A 19275-nucleotide genomic window follows, 5' to 3' on the forward strand; every position below is an offset into this window, starting at 1 on the left:
AACGCAGCTGCAGTTCAAAGTGCTTTGCATAAGAGGAAGAAGTACATTAGTGCAACATTTAAAAACACAATAAAAAGGAAAATAAATATATGATATAAAACTTTAAGGGACATTTAAAAAGGACATAACATGCACATTTTTCATTTAGACGTAAAAGTGGCTTAAGTTGGGGCGCCTGCAGGAAGTTGGTTCCATCTGTGTGTAGCATCGTAGCTAAAAGCAGCTTCACTGTGTTTGCTTCTGACGAATAGCTGACTGCTTCCTAAAGATCTAAGAGAGCTGATTGGTTTATATTTCTCAAACATATCAGAAATGTATTTTGGCCCGAGGCTGTTAACTGGTTTCTAAACTAGTTGGCAGTGTAGACTTAAGGGGGGTAAAGGGTAATGTGCTCAGTTCTTGTAAAAAGCAATTAAATGACCGTCATTTAACACTCACACCTGACCAACTACACAAAGAGTTCAAAAGAGAAGCTAAAAAAAAAAAACCTTCCCATCCAATGTATGTGCATCTTACTGCTGACCAAAGGCTTGCTCATAATATTATGCATTCTGAAAAACACTGTTTTCAGAAGCTCAATTACTTAATGCATGTAATGACAAGTGTCTCCTTATATAATAGTCACAGCTTCCCAAAAATAGAATAAATACAGTGTTGCATATTATTATCTTGTTTAGGTGTTGTCTATTTTGACTGCCTGTGCTCTGGGTATCCATGTGGAAGAGCCAATCAGCTGTCTACACGGCATGAAGTTCAAACTCCACATTATTGTGACTGGTCAGCTCGCGGAAATATTTTTGCTCGTATTATGCAATTCCTCTAAACACTGTTTGTTTCAAATCATAGTGGTATAGAGCACTGGTTCTCAAACTGTGGTACAAGGATAGACAGTATATAGAATGGACCAACAGTTGCTCTGGACGGAGACCAGTGAAGGATATTAGAAGCACTTTTACGGTGATGGCTGAGCGTTACTGCGCAGCCTCCAACTGAGAGAGATGACATAAATGTGACGTGAGCAACGTGTCTGAAAGCTGTAAGTCTTCTGGTAGCTGTGCCAAGAGAAATCTCAATCATTCCCAACCTTGCAGAGACGGAGAGCGTAGGTATATGTAAGGAGATAACATATAGGCACAGGCTAATTATTGCTAACTAAAATGCTAGTTAACATTAGTAATTAAACTTAAACAGCTAATGTAAGTCAAAACTGCCTGCGAGCTTCTCCTGTACTATACGGTAATTCCTCTACTATGCGACAGTAAGTCGCGTGGTTATGACACAATCGTTAGCCTATTTTTATAAAAACGTCTGCTACGGAGCCATAACGTGAGGTACAAGGTAATGGAGCCTTTTATACATTGTCGTGTTTCTTTAGAAATAAACAATGGACAAATAGAGTCTTTAAACGCTTCAGATGTAAAGTTATTCGCTGTCAACGTGATAATTTTGACAGCGAATGGTAATGGGATGCTAACGGCGGGTGAGTGCTTGTTAGCATCAAAATGGCGCGCGTTACGCATTGTGAGGAGAAGCTTACCCCCTATATATATATTCTTTTATTTTTTAAAACAATACTATAGAATTATTATAACATTTCCAGTAAAATTTGATCAGTTTAAAATAATTTAAAATAAGTGTTTAAGTGTAATATTTTTGTTTCGATATCAGCTTGCTACATAGTTACGTTCATGAACAGTTATTTATTTACCTTTATTTAACCAGGAAGAGACTCATTGAGATTAAAAAATCTCTTTTTCAAGAGTGTCCTGGCCAAGACAGGCAGCAGTACAACCACACATACAAACACAAAAGACACAAAAACACTAAAAACATAAAACAACTGACACAGCAAATCCCTCAAAGTCAACCACAATTCTAAACACATCAGGCAAAACATCTACAGCCAGATGTGGCTGCCTCCAAGTCAATCAACATCCTCTTAAAAAGCGACCAATGAGACCAGCTCATTAAGTTTCATGGATTTCTGTAACTTGTAACCATGTAGAGGGAGCAGCAAACCTAAATGCCTTTTTCACCAGCTCAGTTCTAACCGTTGGAACAGACAGAAGGAAAAGATCCTGATAACGAAGATTGTAAGTCCCGATACTATTTACACTGATATAGGTCATAAGGTAGGATGGAAGCGTACATCCATAATTAGCTACGAGCTGTGATGGCAAGATAGTAAGCAGAGGTAAAATGAATGGTTCAAAAACACTGCAATTGTGGCTCCAAACAGGAACAATTAGGATGAGAAGTGTGTATGAGGAGGAGAATATTTCGAGAAGCCATGTTGTAACTATAAATGGTCTGCTCAAGTAGCAACAAGTGCTAGTTGCTACTTGAGCAGCGGCGTTGACGTCTCCACAGCACCTGCTAGCAGCAAATGATGCAAAACCCCAAGGAGATATGACCTGAGTTACCATTGTTTTTGATTCAGTTGGAGCGGGACGGAGGAAGTACAGCGTGGCTGTGGCGGTCGACAATAAATATTGTTTTCAGGAATAAACCTGCCTCCTGCTGCGTGAACTGTCTGTAGCTGAGTAGGGTAGGCCTACGCTATTCTATTTTGACATGGGCCATAATGTTGGTTCTTAGAGAGTATCATATTTTCTGAAGTGGTACGTGGTGTAAAAAGGCTGAGAAACACTGGTATACGTAGAGGGAACAGCAAACACACAGTCTCATGCTTTGCCCATTTAGCCTGGCCAATCATTGAGTGGAAATTTCTGGGAAAAAAAAACATTAACCTGATTGTTAATAGGCTTGTCCGGTGCTCTCGTGACAGAAAGGGCCCGCCTAGCTTTTTGCCTCTAGGCAGCTGCTGCAGCTCTAACAGGAGTCGGCAGTTTAGAAAATCCATTGTTAATAGACTCTGTGTTTGACACAGTTTCTAGCCAACCCCAAAGGAAACAGGTCACAGCCACAGACTCATCAGTAAGTGAGAACAGAGCGAGGCAGAGGCACAATAATATAATACATATCTAATACCGAAAGTGGCAGGTGTTAAAAAAAAAAAAAAAAAGACTAATATAATGAGTAACGCCATTCGAGTGGAAATGATGAGGATTTACTTTTGATGTATTATTAGTATTTACTGAGTGACCTAAACTCTTAAGCCTCAAAATAAGCCTACTGTGGGGGTGACCTCTAGCTCACCCAGTGGGAGCGTGCCCAGGTTCGGGTCCTGCCTGCGGCCCTTTGCTGCGTGTCTTCCCCCATATCTCTCCCACCTTTTCTGTCCATCCACTGTCACCACAAATAAAAGGGAAAAGCCCCCAAAAAATAATCGTAAAAAAAGAAAAAAAAAGAGCCTACTGTGAATGTATCAAAGCAAGCTTGTTCCAAAATATTACCGGCATCTTATTGTTGAATCTGTTACTATTAACTGATACATAAGGGGCCAAAGTAAATCACTACCAATAATCCAGAGCCAATCACGTTTTACAAAGTAGCTGATGTTATGCGATTATGCAATGATGAAGTAGAACAAAAAGGGGAAATAACACATTATTTGCTTTGTTTTATAAGCTACATTGGCTTTTAAGTTGGATTCTGATGGTTCTTTCCCATAGAACAAAGTCAGTTAAAAAATGACAAGAAGACAGCTGAATATCTTTAGTAACCCGCTTGAATATAGTAAGTTAGTGAATTATTTGGTTACCAACCTGAGTATATGTGGATGGGAAAGCCGGTTCATTAGTTGGACCTCTCTCAACATGTTAGCTCTGTTGCTGCTGAGCTTGTTCATCTTCAGAGCCATAACTTGGTCTGTAGCCCGATGACGTACCTGTAAAACAGCAAAAAGTGTGCCACATTTCAACATGTTGCACATACAATCAAGTAGGGCTGCACAATTAAACGCAATTTTAGCGAAATCGCAATATGGACTAGTGCAATATCCAAATTGCACTATTTGTTAAAGGCAAACCATTTTGAATGAAGTATTGTGGTGCTGCAGAGACGTCCCGGCCTACAAATCGTATCCTACAGTACAGAAAACATCTTTGTTTGGTACAGATCCTCGCAAAAATCACACTATAATCATTTTAATGTTTTAAGATTTAATATTAGTCAATGAAAATGAGAATAATGATACAAACATGATCATTCCCAACTGTCTTAAAAACACATTGACATTGATCATTTTCAATAATGTTCATCAGCTCGGGTCACTATGGGTAAGTCTTGAACAACTTGAAACATTTCTCTTCTATACTTGTATATTAAAAAAAAAATAAAAAAAAATATCTGGCTCATGCAGCAAAGAAACAGAGGAAGCAGAAAAGGAAGGCAGTTCATAAAAGAGAAGTGAAATGAGGTCAGCCAATGCTGGCCAGCCATGACAAAGTAGATGTGTCAATCCAGAGCTGCACAATCAATTTTGTGTTATTGTACATTGGGATTTCAGTTTCCATCTATGCCTTGGGTGAAAGGCAGGCAAACACTGTAGACAGGCCATGGCGTGAAGACAACACCGCTATAGTTTAAAACAGTACGCATGTGGCTACAACAAGAGAAGTCAAATAGTTTGGTTTAGGAGACTATCAATATTACTGGGTTACGACTGTGATCACAGTGCATTACAGCAAAAAGCCCAATGTTGGATAGAAGCATTACCTGGCTACAGTAAATTCCAAGTATTGATTAGGTCTATGAACAGAAAACCTTCTGTATATATTGTTGTCAAAATTGATATTCAAAGATTTTAATTTGGAGGTATTCCAATCAAACTGACATTTGCTTCCCAAAATAACTGCAGTCCATTAAATAGGTTGCAAAGGCTCCCGAAAGAGCACTAAACACTTTTTATTTACTCTCTCTAATGAAGCAAATACAAAAGGCAAATGTTTATGCTATACATGTTTGCTGTTAAAAGACAAGAAAGCCCATGTTGCGTGTTTATTCATTTCCGCCATGACTTCCCAGCCTCTGAAATGGTAAAGTGAGCTGAGGTCTTTTGAGGTCACACCACAGGTTTCAGAGACACCCCCAACGCGGTGCATTAATTACCAAGAATGCAGTCTCTTCTGCATACACATTTATATGCATGCAAATAGGAAATATCAACCCTGCAAACCACAGAAGGCAGCACGTCGAATGACTGAGCTGCTGCAGATTAACTCCCTTCCTGACAGCAGAAACAGAATGAAACGATGATGCAGGTTTCAACAAGGTAGTCTAAAAAGGCTAAAAGGACAGCCCTGCTGTGTCTATAGGTAAAGAGCCTTCAGCAACAAAGAGCCTAGCCTATTCAAACATTATCAAGAGAAATCATTCGGAAGCATTATACATACAGTACATGCAAAACAGAGCTGCTTATCGCCACATTAGTGTGACAGTGACGACCACATCTATGCTACTGCACTGTTGACATTATACATCAACACCTTGACTTTTAAAACCACACCAGACACAATATATTAAATGGGAGGCGTGGATACTGCTAATGTGCAACTGTGACACAGTATGTTTAGTTGTGGAAAACAAAAATGATAATATATGATTACACGTGCTTAATTATGTATCCCTTAACAAAAAATGGTGGAACATCATTTGGATAGCCCATATTTGCCTTGGGTAATCGCAAACTGCTCCCTCAGAGGACAGCAATCCAGCCTAGGAAAATCCTGAAAATTTGTATCTATGGAAATATGTTAGAAGAGAGACTGTAAGTCATAATTCAGTACTGGATGGCTTTATATCATCCTTAAACAACTCTTCCATCACCACAGCCATGGTACATTGGTGACACAGCGGATGGGCAGTATCACTTAGGGGAGGAAAAGGGAATTGAGGGACGGTCTGAAGTCAGTTAGCCAACTAATTGGTCGTTCAGGTCTTAGTCGACTAAGATTTCCTTAGTCATTGTTTATGCTTTTTTTCCCATGCAGTATGGGCCCCTCTCTGCTAAACTCTAGATTTAAAGTGTGGCTTTTGCACGATTCTTTGTGGAGAAATACTGAGATTTGCAGATCTGTCGATTAAAATCAGGTAGCCGATTATTTGACTAAGAATTTCTTTAGTCGAGGACAGCAGGAAAAAAAAGTCAATATGGATTATATAGGAGGCATTAACAATGAAAGGCAATGGACAAAACTGTTGTTAGTGGTGGAATGTAACTAAGTACATTTACTCAAGTACTGTACTTAAGTACAGATTTGAGGTACTTTACTTACTTTACATTTCAGAGAGAATTATTGTAATTTTTACTCCACTACATTAATCTGAATAAAAAATAAGATGTTTTATTATAAATGAAAACAGCCAACAATATAACGGCCTACAAGTCCAGCTGAAATGATTAGACCATTAAACACACAACTGTTTGGATCGTTTCCAGTTTCTAAAATGTGAGGATTTTTCTGCATTGAGTACTTTTACTGTTAATACTTTAAGTGCATTTTCCTGATGATACTTGCATACTTTTACTTAAGTAACATTACTTGTAACAGAGTATTTTACAGTGTTGTTTTAGTACTTTTGCTTAGGTAAAGGATCGGAATACTTGTTCCACCACTGACTGTTGCTTTACTGTCATTTTTGGTATTTGGAGACATCGCCGTGAAGTGCAAAGTTATCAACATTATCTATATAAAGTAGTCATTCAGATTATGAGTACACACACACACACACACACACACACACACTCTGTTCAAGTTCAAAGGAAGGGGCCTGGCTATAAGAGCCGAGAGTCTCCACCGCAGGACAGCAGAAACAACAGATGGCCACTCCTCCCCCACATCCGTCTATCCTCCTCCGACCCCCCCAGTCCTTACTCTTTACATCCCCCCATCTGATCCCCCTCTTTCTCCTCCTCGCTGTGGCCTCCAACAAACCGGCGTCCTTAATCCTCATTTTCCCCAGTAGTCAACCCCAACTTCTTCTTCTTCCCTTCCCATCGTTTCTGCTCTCTGGTCTTGCCCGCTCACTTCCACAACATCTCCTCTGTTCACTACTGCACATTCCTGGAAAATATAATCCCAGTGTCCCTGTCCTCCAAACCCTTTCTTCCTTTTCTTCTCCTCCCCCTAAACCAAGCTCTAGAAAACCTCAAAATAACCTTGTTCTCTACAACTGTACTCCATTAAACTTCATTTCATCTCCAATTTCTCACCCCCTTCAACAGTCTTGCCACCCCAGCTCTCCGACATCAGAAGCTTTTCCCCCTCCAGTTCCTCCTCTTAGCCCCAACCTCTGTCACCATTAATTTCACCGCTTTTTTTGTTTTTTTTGTTTCTGTCTCGGTCTGTCATCCTCCTTGACTTCATTCTGCTCCATTTCCTCTTCTCTCGCCGTTTACCTATGCATTCTCCTCTCTCACAGAAAAAAAGGCATTAACAGATATGTCCATTTCTCACCTAGAGGCTAAGATGGTACCTATAATAAATTGCACACGGTAAGCACAATCCACGAAAAAGCGTTATTTAGCGTGATTATATGTGTTGGAAGTTTTAATCTTTCTTAACTCGACACTGACTTTTGGAAAGATGTTGCATTTGTTGAACTTAAAAAAAAACAGTGAAACAGTTAAATCAACAGTGAAAACATCTTGAACTGTGAACTTTACCTTAATACTTTTCCCGCTTTAATATATATATATTTTTTAATTCATTTAGAACACAAGACAAAATACGAGTTTACTAGCAAAACAACTGCTTTTCTCGATTAGATTTTCTTTGTGATCGTTAGGAGCAGATATCGTTATCGCGATTTAAGCTTGATTAATTGCACAGCCCTACATAAGTGATCCATCCTAGATTTAGATTAAACAAAGAAAGACAGAGACAGGGTCTAAGCAGCTAATATTATGTGTTTTTTCCCCCCACTCACTTCTGATTTGAATCAACTCAATTAATACTCACAATGATCCATTACAGAGTCATGATCCAACTGTTAGCCTACATTTTCTGATAATAATAGAGATGCAAGGTGCACACATAGCTTTAAACAGGCCAAGATATGCTAGAATAAAGTGTCTTGTATAGGGTGTGCTGTGTTTATAAAGGTATAGAGCAGGGGTCTCCAACAAGTAGCTCTCAAGCTACCGGTAGCTCGCGGATAGGTTGACAAACTGAGACACAACATTACCCCGATATTAAAAGTGAGGTAGCTAACTTTGTGGGCCATAGACGTGTAAAGTGGTCATTTTTTCTTGGACCGTGATGGGAATATTTTCAGTGAGGTAGCTAACTACGTGGGCTAAAAGAAGTGTAAAATAGACATGAACCTTGACGTGAAGTTAAGATTTTCGTAAGCTTTAGGTATTGCAATTTCAGCAAACAGTAGCTTCATTCAGCTTACGTGTGTTATGTAGATAAATGTAAGCAATGTGATGCAAGTAGCTCTTGGCCACTTTCGTTATTTTAAAGTAACCCTTAGATGAAGAAAGGTTGGAGACCCCTGGTGTAGCGTAATGCTCTTAAAGTTAGGGATGTCCCGATCCCATTCGCTAGTCACGGATCGGAGCCAATTTGTGCATTTCTTAACTGATTGGGGATCGGCAGTCACCTCGACCACATTACTCCGATCATTTATATCAGCTGAGTGCAATTGGGGATGGTGATGGCGCAGTGGATATGACGCATGCCTTTGGTGTGGGAGACCTGGGTTTGATTCCTACTGCGATACATCAACCAATGTGTCCATGAGCAAGACACTTAACCCCTAGTTGCTCCAGAGGCATGACCCCTGACATATATAGCAATTGTAAGTCGCTTTGGATAAAAGCGTCAGCTAAATATAATAATGTAATGCAATTTGCGGCAGGACTTAAACTGGCAAGTAACTTGGCATTACTCATTAACATGTAACTGAATGTTAAAATAAGCTATTACACCATTTCAAGTAGAAGTTCATTTTATATGTGAGTTTTACAAAAATGTTAGCTGCAGTAAGTTAAAAGTATTAAGCTAAAGACATCTTTTAGTTACTTTGTTTACTCAGTTATTTTTGTAAACCAAAAAAAACTGTGTGCAGCTCTATTATCTAGGCAAATACAAGTATCAGATATTCAATATTTTACACATCGGAAAGGGATCGGGGCCCAAAAAAACTGATCGGGACATCCCTGTGTTTGATACAATCTGTATAATATCTATGGAGAGAGGAGGGTCAGAATGTGACTGGTGTGGCCAACAGTTATGGACAGTATTTGGACAGCTACTCTTCAGCCCAGCACCAACAAAATACTAAAGTTCAAATTAGGATTGGGCATCAAGAACCGGTTCCAACTTGGAATGGTTTCAAAAATTACGATTCCAATGGAAATGTTTATTGCAATCGTTTCATATCGTATCGTTTCGAATCTGATCAGCGGTTCCAAATTTAACACAGTGTTGTGTTGTGTTGTAGTACAGTAAGCGCTGCGGTGCTCTAAAGTGTGGCTTTTTTTTACGGTGAAAAAGCCTGGTAAAACTGTAAATCACCATTCAATACAAATGCATTTTTCCTCTTATCTGTGAAATAAATTGAAATTTCAACTCCCTCTAGGGATCGACCAATATGGATTTTTTTTTTAGTGCCAATACCGATTTTTTTTTCATCGGCCTTAGCCGATGAACGATACGGGCTGCCGATTTTCTTGAGCCGATATTTGGAGCCAATAATGCTTTTGCTCCCTCAATTTACATCATAAAAATGTAAACCCTGCCACACTGGATTTGTTTTCGGAATCTGCGCTACCATTTCATAATAATTAAATAATTAATAATTAAATAATAAACAAAAACACAGGTCAGTGTCACTTCTGCAATCAATATACATTCATATCACCCAAATTATGTGTGCAATGTGCATCATATGGATGGGTGCACTACATATGGTTAACTGTGCAAGGGTAAAAGGCTTTCATCAACAGCTACAACACAGCCTTGATGATGCATTGCTTGCTGACATATTATAAGACAGATATAATCAGGTCATCGCAAAATGTTCTTTGTCAACACACTGAAATAATTTAAGAAAACAAACCTGAAAAGTAGCCATTGAAATAAAGTGCTTGATTTGATTTGTGCTGGAAGCCTGGCAGGCTTCCAGCACCAGCACTGTGCTAGTGGGGGAGGGGCAGTGCATGATCTGCACGTGAACTGCAGCGTCTCCAGCAACACAGAGCTGCCTATGGAGGCCTGTCTGCAAATAATGCTGGGAAAAAACTATCGGCGAACGCAGCAGCCAAACGCAAATATCAGTCCGATATATCGGCCTGCTGATAAAATCACAATCACAAACCCCCCCTCAAAGAATCGGAATCGAGAATCAATAAGAACCTGAATCGAAAGGAAGAATCAGAATTGAAAAAGAATTGTTCAAATCAAAAAGGTTGCCCAACCCTAGTTAAAATGCCGTTTTAAAAACAGCAGAACAATAGCAAAGTGACTCCTGTTTAATCCAAAGCGGCCGTACTAGTTTCCCTCACTGATACATGCTGTAAATGTGGACATCATTAATTGATACTGCAGGCAATTGTTTGTTACGAATAAGCTCCAGTGTTTACACAGCCCACAATGGGGAGTTTCAGACAGCTGGCATAACCAAATGACTTATTATAGGCTAAATATAGCTGATAAAATCAATTCAAATATGCCATGAGTTTAGCTCCAATACATATCTTTACCATCGGCCATTCCAGACACAGTGGAAACTGAAATTCAAACCAGTTCACCAATCCGATTGAGATCTACTGTTACAGTAGAGGGCTCATTGTTGTGCACTGAATGAGACCATATTAAAAATTCCAATACACACAGAGTGACAAGAAAATACAAACCCTTGTAAATTAAAATGTAATCTGATACAACACATTTTGTGAAATGAAACTGAGCCTGGCTTAATGTCATCCAAAACCTCCTAGGCCATGATTTTAATTAATCAGATTATTCCCCTTCATGTTTAAGAGACCACAACCCTTCCCCCATACTTGTCAACTTGATTCTGCGTTAACCCTTTGCATAACAAGTGGTCAGTCTTGCATGTACGCATCCAGAAGTCACAACGAAACCAACTTAAAATCAAATGCTATCAGTCTCGAGGCTATGATCGTTTTATTCCACACGAGTGCAATTCAGCTCCTTTCCTAGATCAGTAGTCCTTTTCACACTGCTTATCAGTCCCAAACTGAGCAAACATTTCACACAGTCATGGTGAAATGTTGGCGTGGCGGTGGCCTAAACAGAAATGATGAAATAAAAGGAAATGAAATGCATCTGCTGATGGTTGTTGAAAGAGAGGCTTCACTTAAACCTAACCAACCAAAATAATAATGCCAAACATGCTTGTGTGACTCCCATTCACATGCCTGGAGGGGGAGGACACAAAGTAACAGGGTTAACAACTGTTTAAGTGATGTCTTTTGAAGTGATTGCTTGACCTAAAACTGCCTGGACAAGACTAGTGAGTGAAGACCAAGATAGCTTAGAAACAATCAGTCTTTGACCCACCAAGCATATCAACATGACAATATCAAATTAACACATATAAATGACATTTACTTGTGACGGCCTTGCACAACAACTTCCCTTTTATTTCTAGGACTATTAATTCTGACCAATAGGCAAAAGTCACTAGCGTGGCTTTTGTCACGTAGCAGAGAAACCGATCAATCCTGAGGTCAAATGAGTGTGTGTGTGACCTGAGAGACTGTCTGACCTATTATAAACCACTCTGGATGGATGGATGGATGGATGGATGGATAGAGTGAGGCATGAATGCCGTAGAAAATCCAAGAATAGAGCTGCACGATATGAGGAAAAAGGAATTCAACACTGTTAAATATCGCGATAACGATATTACTTGCGATAAATAAACAGATATTTAAGTGTACTCAGTTCTGCATTTCTGCTGCTTAAGTATTCTGCTTAAATACAACATGTTGAATGTAAAACTAACAAAATGAAATAACTTCCAACATTCTTTTATTGAACAAATTGAACATTGAATTAAACATAAAAAGACACCACTAAAAAAGGAATGGTATTTAAAAGTGCAGTTTTCTTCTGATATTTCCTTTCAACTAACACAAAAAATCTCGGAGTGTCTTTCGCGATTTTGTGATGCTGATAAAAAAAATTTAAAAAATTATATATTGTGCAACCTTATCTAAGAACAAAATAAAAGGGTTGGGAAGGGGAAGAAGATAAAGTCAAGCAAGGTAGAAGAAAATCAAGGTCAGCCTGAGGAATCCCAGAAAAGAGAAAAACTGTAATGACGAATCTCCACCCACCTTGAAGACGTCAGAGAAGAATCCCGAGCCAATCCACTCACAGGTGAAGTCATCAAGGCGTGTAAGACAGGAGAAGGCACTGATGAGGGCTCTGTAGGATGATGGCCATACCCTGCCCGCCTGGGGAAGGCAAGAACAGTCTGGTATCAACAAGTTAAGAGGGAGTCTCTATCGGATGGATACGCTGTAGGACCGCTGATGCAACTTGCTTGTGCAGAAAAATGAGATAGAGGTAGACTGATAATGTTGCCTTTAACCCTGATGTTGTCCTCGGGTCAAATATGACCCGTTTTCAAAGTTTCTATAGCAGAAATTTGGGTTTTCTTAACCAAATTGCCCAAAATCAACATGGATGGTTCCATGAAACACTCTTCACAAGTCAAATGAAGGATCAGTTCACTACTATCATTGACTTTTGGGTGTTTTATTTCATTTTATAGCATTATTCTGACTAAACTTTGACAGTCTGTGATTATCCATCAACATCCTCTGATCTTAAATGATCTAAATGGAGTGTAAAAATAGTGGTAATAAGTTGGTGTTAGTGTACACTGGTGATAGTGGGGGGGAAAAGCACTGAAAAACGCTACAAGAACATTGAAAAAACGTTATTTAAAAAAAGTGTCTGAATAAGTCACAAAAACGTAAATTTTCACCCGGAAGGACAACTCAAGGGTTAAGTGGGACAATAACTAGAAGACTAGACACTAGAAACTAAAGACTGGCTGCACCAACATACACAGATTTTCTCAGACGGACAGAAAGAGGCACACACTGACGTCTCAAGGCAACCCCGCAAACCCCTCAAACCTCAAAACCTTCCAAGAACATGAATTCTAGTGTTTATCTATTCTAAAACTCAATCGACAGCGTTAGCATTTATTTGACAATTACTAGTATCGCATTGCCAGACCTATCTGGATTATGGTCTGGCTGCAAGAGTTAACGTTCTGGTAAAGGGGATGTTTGTATTTCTTTAAAGTGCCCATATCATGCTCATTTTCAGGTTCATAATTGTATTTTGAGGTTGTACCAGAATAGGTTTACAAGGTTTAATTTTAAAAAAAAACACTATTTTTGTTGTACTGCACATTGCTGCAGCTCCCCTTTTCACCCTGTGTGTTGAGCTCTCTGTTTTAGCTACAGACTGAGACTTCTCACTTCTGTTCCATCGTTGTTGGGAGGCGCACATGCGCAGTAGCTAGGTAAGGATCACATCATCTAGCTAGCTGTTTCTCCAACTGCAGTCAGTACAACGCAGGATTAGCCGGGAGACTTCTTCTAAACGAAGGCGCACTTCCAACTTTGCGTGGAATACCTGCAGAACAGGGACATGTAAGTAGTTCTTTTGTAGATTATGGTGAACTTGTGTGTGTTGTAGCAGTGTTTTGCCATTGAGAACGAGCGGGCTAACCGCTAGCATGCTAGCGCTAGCATGCTCGTTTCGGCTAGTGACGTAGAAAGCCCTGCAAATTATGAACAGCTCACCCGGAGACTGAAGACAGGTTACATTCAGAAACCCGTATCTCACTCAAAACAGCATGGATGGTTTTTTTTCCAAGTTTGTATGCATGTGGAAGCACCAGAGACACAAAATAACACCCCAAATCCCAGAAAAAGTGATTTTTTTTATTTTTTCATAATATGGGCACTTTAAACCAAACACAATCGACTTGGGCGGCGCTAAGGCCCGGATGCAGCGACGGTGCCCTTGCAAAATAGATAGCGGAGATAGCGGAAGGGGAGGAGAAAGCCTGACATCTAACACGTCTCTGCATTGAGTAAAACAGAGTAGACAATTACTGCAGATAAGCACACAGAATAGTTTAAGACACAGATTTAAAAAAATCTTATAGTTAATATTATTAACTGATGGCACGTAATTCAGTTGTGATTCCTAGAACCTCACATAATCTATGATCCTGCCTGTAGACAATAACTGACCCAGACTTGAACCGACCCAGTCCAACTTAGTCTGATCAGTCCAAATCACAATAACAGGCCCGCATGATTATTTATTTATTTGTGTGTGTGTGTGTGTGTGTGTGTGTGTGTGTTTGTGTCAGAACTCTACACTGTTGTCTCCTTCATATGTTTCTCTATCCAAAGATAGCGAGAAAGTGGAAATATAATTATCAATACATTTGATGAAACTCTTAATATCTGCAAAGGAACCCTGTGTACTGTAATGTAAATGACTGTATAATAAAGGGGCCATAATGCATTCTACACGTAAAAATAAAGAACAACGACTGACCTGTGAGGGCGGGCCCATGGCCATCTCGCAGACCCCTACCCCTCCGATACCATCTTTGTCCTCACTGATCCGCTCGGGTCGCGTAGGGATCCCAGCGATGGAGTTGCGTTTATTCCGGTCCATGGTGATGTGAAGGATGGTGATACCAGTGAGGGTAAATGGGCCTTCTTCTGTAATGTACCCACATGACAAGAGGACTAGATTGTTTTAATGGTGCCGAGAGTTCCACGGCAGCACAGAAGTTACTCAGTTTGTGTCCTGGGAGAAAATATGTCACACACATAGACTTCAGTTTCAAATGTTGTTTAGGGCAGCCCTGGTGACACACGCTGGCTGCATCCAAGACGTTTCCTACTAGTCGAGTTCCTCACTGCTTGTAACTGGGGAGTCCACCTGGATGAGAGGGTTTTCACATGTTTGACAGATGTATAGGGAGCCCTTGGAGACCTAGAGAAGGTAAAGTGAAAAAATGAATGTAGGGTAATGTATATGGTTCCATAAAAGAAGAGTACAATGGCAGTAGGGTATACTTGTTGAAACTGTATACTCATAGTTATGCCTCAAAGGATACATGCATATTTTTTGTGAATCCTTGTCACAGAAAAGAATCAAGATGACTTAACCCATTATGATCACATTCACACAGTTAGCAAAAGCTGTTTTTGCAATGTTTTTGTTATTTAATAGCAGCTGTAGCTGTAGACTGGGCCTTGCCTCAGGAGGATGGATGCGACAAGCCACTATTGCTCAACAGGCCCAAATGTAATGGCTGTAATAGGGGCTGATTGTCCAATTATGGGAGATTAGCCAAGGAATAGCCCAGGTCCTGGACCATTCTGCCATCCAAAACAAAATCAGCAGGGTACAAAGGGTAACAGGAAAGAAGGTGTGTGGCGAAAGGTCTTTACACTCATAAACAATGTGGCTTTTGCATCTAACTTTTAAGAACAGTTTACTCCAGTATCTCTTGATAAGACATGTTGAATTCATGTTGAGAATTCTTTTTCCAATACTTTGAAAGAAAAGTGGAGTAAAACTCAACTTTAGGGACCAACACTGGATGTACACATAACTTTACAAGAAACCTCCACCTGTAATGGAAGAGCAGATTGACAGAAAATGAATTTGCATCCATTTTGATAAGCAATCATTAATCAAGTTAATTTTTGAAGAACAGTCCCTGGCTCCAGCCTCCTCATAGTGAGGTATTCTGCTTCTCACTGATCCATTATTGTAATTTGAATATGTGTTGGGTTTGGACTCACTTTGGGATTTAGGAAATTATGATGGGTGCTGTTGTTTTGTTTTTACTATTGTTGCAGCCCTATACTCATCTACTTCAGCTGTGTTAAAGCAAGCTGACGCAGTAGCACTACAGTGTCATTTAACTTCATGACATAAGGTAAACATTCACTGACTAACTCTTCCTTTGTGATTGAACTATGCATAACATTGTCAATACTACAAAGCCTGCCATCATGTACTCTGAGATTTCTGTCCCCACACGCAGCATTAACACATTGCCTCACATATGTCAGGTGTATTTAGAAATGTAGCCTACAATATGTGTGTACACCAGACACAACCGGAAATGTTCAGCAAAACCTGTTACAGTGTAGAGGAACAGCGGCAAATTTAAAAGAAATGTACAGAACTGACCTACAATAAACCAAAGCAGAGGCACGAAAGTCAATGTTAGGCCAAGAAGATGACTAATAAGCTCAGATACTAAGAACAGCATTGAGATGAAAGAGCCAGATTCTGCCTTGGTCTGTTAGCATTACATCACAGACAGTAGACTACAGAGTTACAGTGGACCTACTGGACAACTTCTGACATCATTCTTTGTCCCAGCCACATCCTTAAAAGGCTTTCTACCCTCCACTTTCCTTTTTTCTCTCCAATGACAACTCATTTTCTGCCTGTTTGAAATCGTACGGGCAGAAATAAAAGTGCCATGCAGTGCCAAGAAAAATGCAAGCCACGAGTACCAGGGCCAGTTCGACGCTTTCTCATTTCAGTAGCTGTCCGATCCAAGAGCGGGAACAGAGACACACATCTCATCTATGTCCATGTATCTGAGTAGACGAAAATAGGTCAGCAAGTAAGATATAAATTCACCCTCGATTCAAAAACAACTACCAGCAAAAGAGAAGAGCTTCTGTAGCCACACTCCCACATCAGCGGTCAACGCAGCCGATTCTGACTAAACAAACGTCCTACACTTACTCGAATTTCAGTCATGCAAATGATGGAAACAAACAAACCAACAAGCAAAAACGTCAAACTTTTTGTTATTGTACAAGATACTGTCGGTGGGTACAAATCTATATGCCTTCAGGATGATCTTTCCAGCCTAAAGCAGTACACTGACCACCAAAAGGAATTTGTACACCCACTTCTGCGGTGAACAATGAAAACAGACATCATCTAGCTAGCATCAGTCCATCAACTAACAGCCCCAACTATAGGGGAAGACAATCCAGGCCACATACTATAAACATGGTTCATACGCATTTTAACCAATAATTTTCCATGACTTTTTGGCAAATTTCCATGACTATGTATTCCTGAAAATGTCAGTCAACATTATACAATAAGAATAAAAAGCTGTGTTAAAGTTTACCCTCAGAGGTTTAACAATAAAATGAATGACAATGTATGTGGTCCATAGTGGGATTTGTTATATCGCACCCCGAATAGAACGGTGAGGTTAAGACGACGTGAAATACATTTTTTTATGAAACGATTTTTTTTTAAAATTAATCACATATTATTATGCCGTGTTAAAAGAAATTCCATGACTTTTCCAAAACTTTCTGGGTCTTTTTATTTTCCCAAAACCTTTCCAGGCCTGGAATTTGCATTTTTCAAATTCCATAACTTTTCCAGGTTTTTTCAAAACGTATGAACCCTGTATAAAACAACATTATACCATTACAAAATAAGATCATATCACGCTGCAATATTGCGCAATATGATAACCCTCAATGAACGATGCTGCAGGAAATCTTCTTGATGCAAGTGATTAGGGATAAAAAAAATAAATTAAAAAAATAGTCAAACCACCAGTGTTCATTACTATATTTGTTTCTAAACTATACCCTGTTGCCTACATATCCAAAGGGCATCCATTTAAGACACCACAGCAAAGGGACTGTGCATGGAAAAGGGTGGAATTTTAAAAGCTGGCCCTTTTTTTTGGTCTGTAAAATGTGGCTTGTTGCTCCTCCAAAACAGATGGGACATCTCCAAAGCAGCCGCAGGCCAAATGTTTTAACAGTAGTTTGGGGGAGTGAACCCTATCCAGCTGTGTGCCGCTGGATTACAGACTAATAGAAAATGTCAGCAATAAATCATAATTTAAGCGGTTATAATGACAGGTTGCAGAAAGGCTCTTTGAAGGGCAAGACGTTATAAATGGGCGTGTGTGGATGCGTTTGAGAGAGTTATTTCTTCATGGAGAAAGACTGTGTATGTAGCCTTTACTTGCATCACAAAAGAAGAAATACAAAAAGGAATAGCACTATTTTAAACACGAGAACATCTACTGACCATTTAAGCAAACTATTAATAAAAATGTTCTTAAAAATAATTGTGTGCTTCTACATTGAGCGACAGACATAGTTAAAAGATATCTGTTCACTTAAAAAGCCATCTTTGTCAAGTATTTGAGCAAGGTCACATTCAATAACAGTGAATATAAGCCTCTTATCTGACCACAATATATTGTGTTGAACTGCGAAGATATATGAGCCGGTGCATACCTGTCATTCTTCAAGGGTTTATGAACAAGTCCATGGGGCAGGGGGAAAAAACTGCCCATTATCTGGATGGACAGTTAATGAGTCAATGCTGCCAAAACAGCTCGAGTCATATTAAGTAGAGGTGGTAAGATGAAGACTCAAATGTTGGATTAACATCTTTTAATTTGTTGGGTGAACGCCAGACAGAAAATGTAAACAAACAAAAGCAGCAATAGTCTGTATTATCTTGTAACGTTACTCTTTGTGAAAGTTTAGCTGACTTACCTGTTGTTATTTCATAGAGTTGTTTGCAAGAACGGTTTAAGCTGAGTTCCATGTCTTTTCCTCGGCCAGCGTGTGCTGAAAACGGCGAGCGAACGCCCCCCCCGAAACAGCGAAGTTGGTAACACAGCTCAGCCTCTGTGGCTAGTTTGTCAACAAAACTAAGCTACGAGAAAAGCTAACAAACATTAGCCTGACACACACAAAACAGGAAGTTTTTCGTCGCCGACGGCTTAAGAGTCCAAATACCCAACGACTCAAAGTGACTTCGAAGTCTGTTTCTGTCGTCTTTGTTTCCACAAAAGAGCAAAGGACGATGTTTGTTGTACCGCGGCCCGGGATAATATTTCAGGCGATTATTGCTGTTTGACAGCTCCGTCGTCTCTTCGCTCACACCCGAGTAACTCCCACTGGCCCCGCCCACATTTGATTGGCAGGTAAATTAACCAATCAATAGCCAGGCGTGTGTGTGTGTGTGTGTGTGTGTGTGTGTGTGTGTGTGTGTGTGTGTGTGTGTGCGCGCGCGCGCGCTTAAACTCTCAAACGGTTAATGTATATAAAAAATAACAAAATAAAATGCAGAGAATTCAAAATAAAACTAAAAAATGAAATCAAAAAATCAACTCAAATGGTAGGTTTTCAAGTTTACTCATAAAGAAGATTAAATGGACACAGACAGGAGTAGAATCATCAGCTTTGATCGCAAATGAGTTTTCAAGTGCAGGTTCAAATGTATTTGTCACTTCTGATATAAATGCAGTTCTAAGTGC

The 19275-nt window shown here is 39.7% G+C and overlaps 1 protein-coding gene across 1 annotated transcript in view; it reads right to left on the reverse strand.

The window, feature by feature from the left end:
• tesk2 (testis associated actin remodelling kinase 2) overlaps positions 1–18920 on the reverse strand; it is a 50476-nt gene extending 31556 nt beyond the window's left edge. The window contains exons 1-4 of the mRNA XM_078263362.1: positions 18509–18920; positions 14478–14924; positions 12221–12340; positions 3669–3790 (exon numbers count right to left, since the gene is read on the reverse strand). Of these exons, the coding sequence (XP_078119488.1) occupies positions 3669–3790; positions 12221–12340; positions 14478–14600 (365 nt within the window). The 5' untranslated portion in view covers positions 14601–14924; positions 18509–18920. The remainder of the gene's footprint in view (positions 1–3668; positions 3791–12220; positions 12341–14477; positions 14925–18508) is intronic.
• Between the last annotated feature and the right edge of the window lie 355 nt (positions 18921–19275).

This window comes from Sander vitreus, chromosome 12, assembly GCF_031162955.1.
Source record: "Sander vitreus isolate 19-12246 chromosome 12, sanVit1, whole genome shotgun sequence".
NCBI lineage: Eukaryota > Metazoa > Chordata > Actinopteri > Perciformes > Percidae > Sander > Sander vitreus.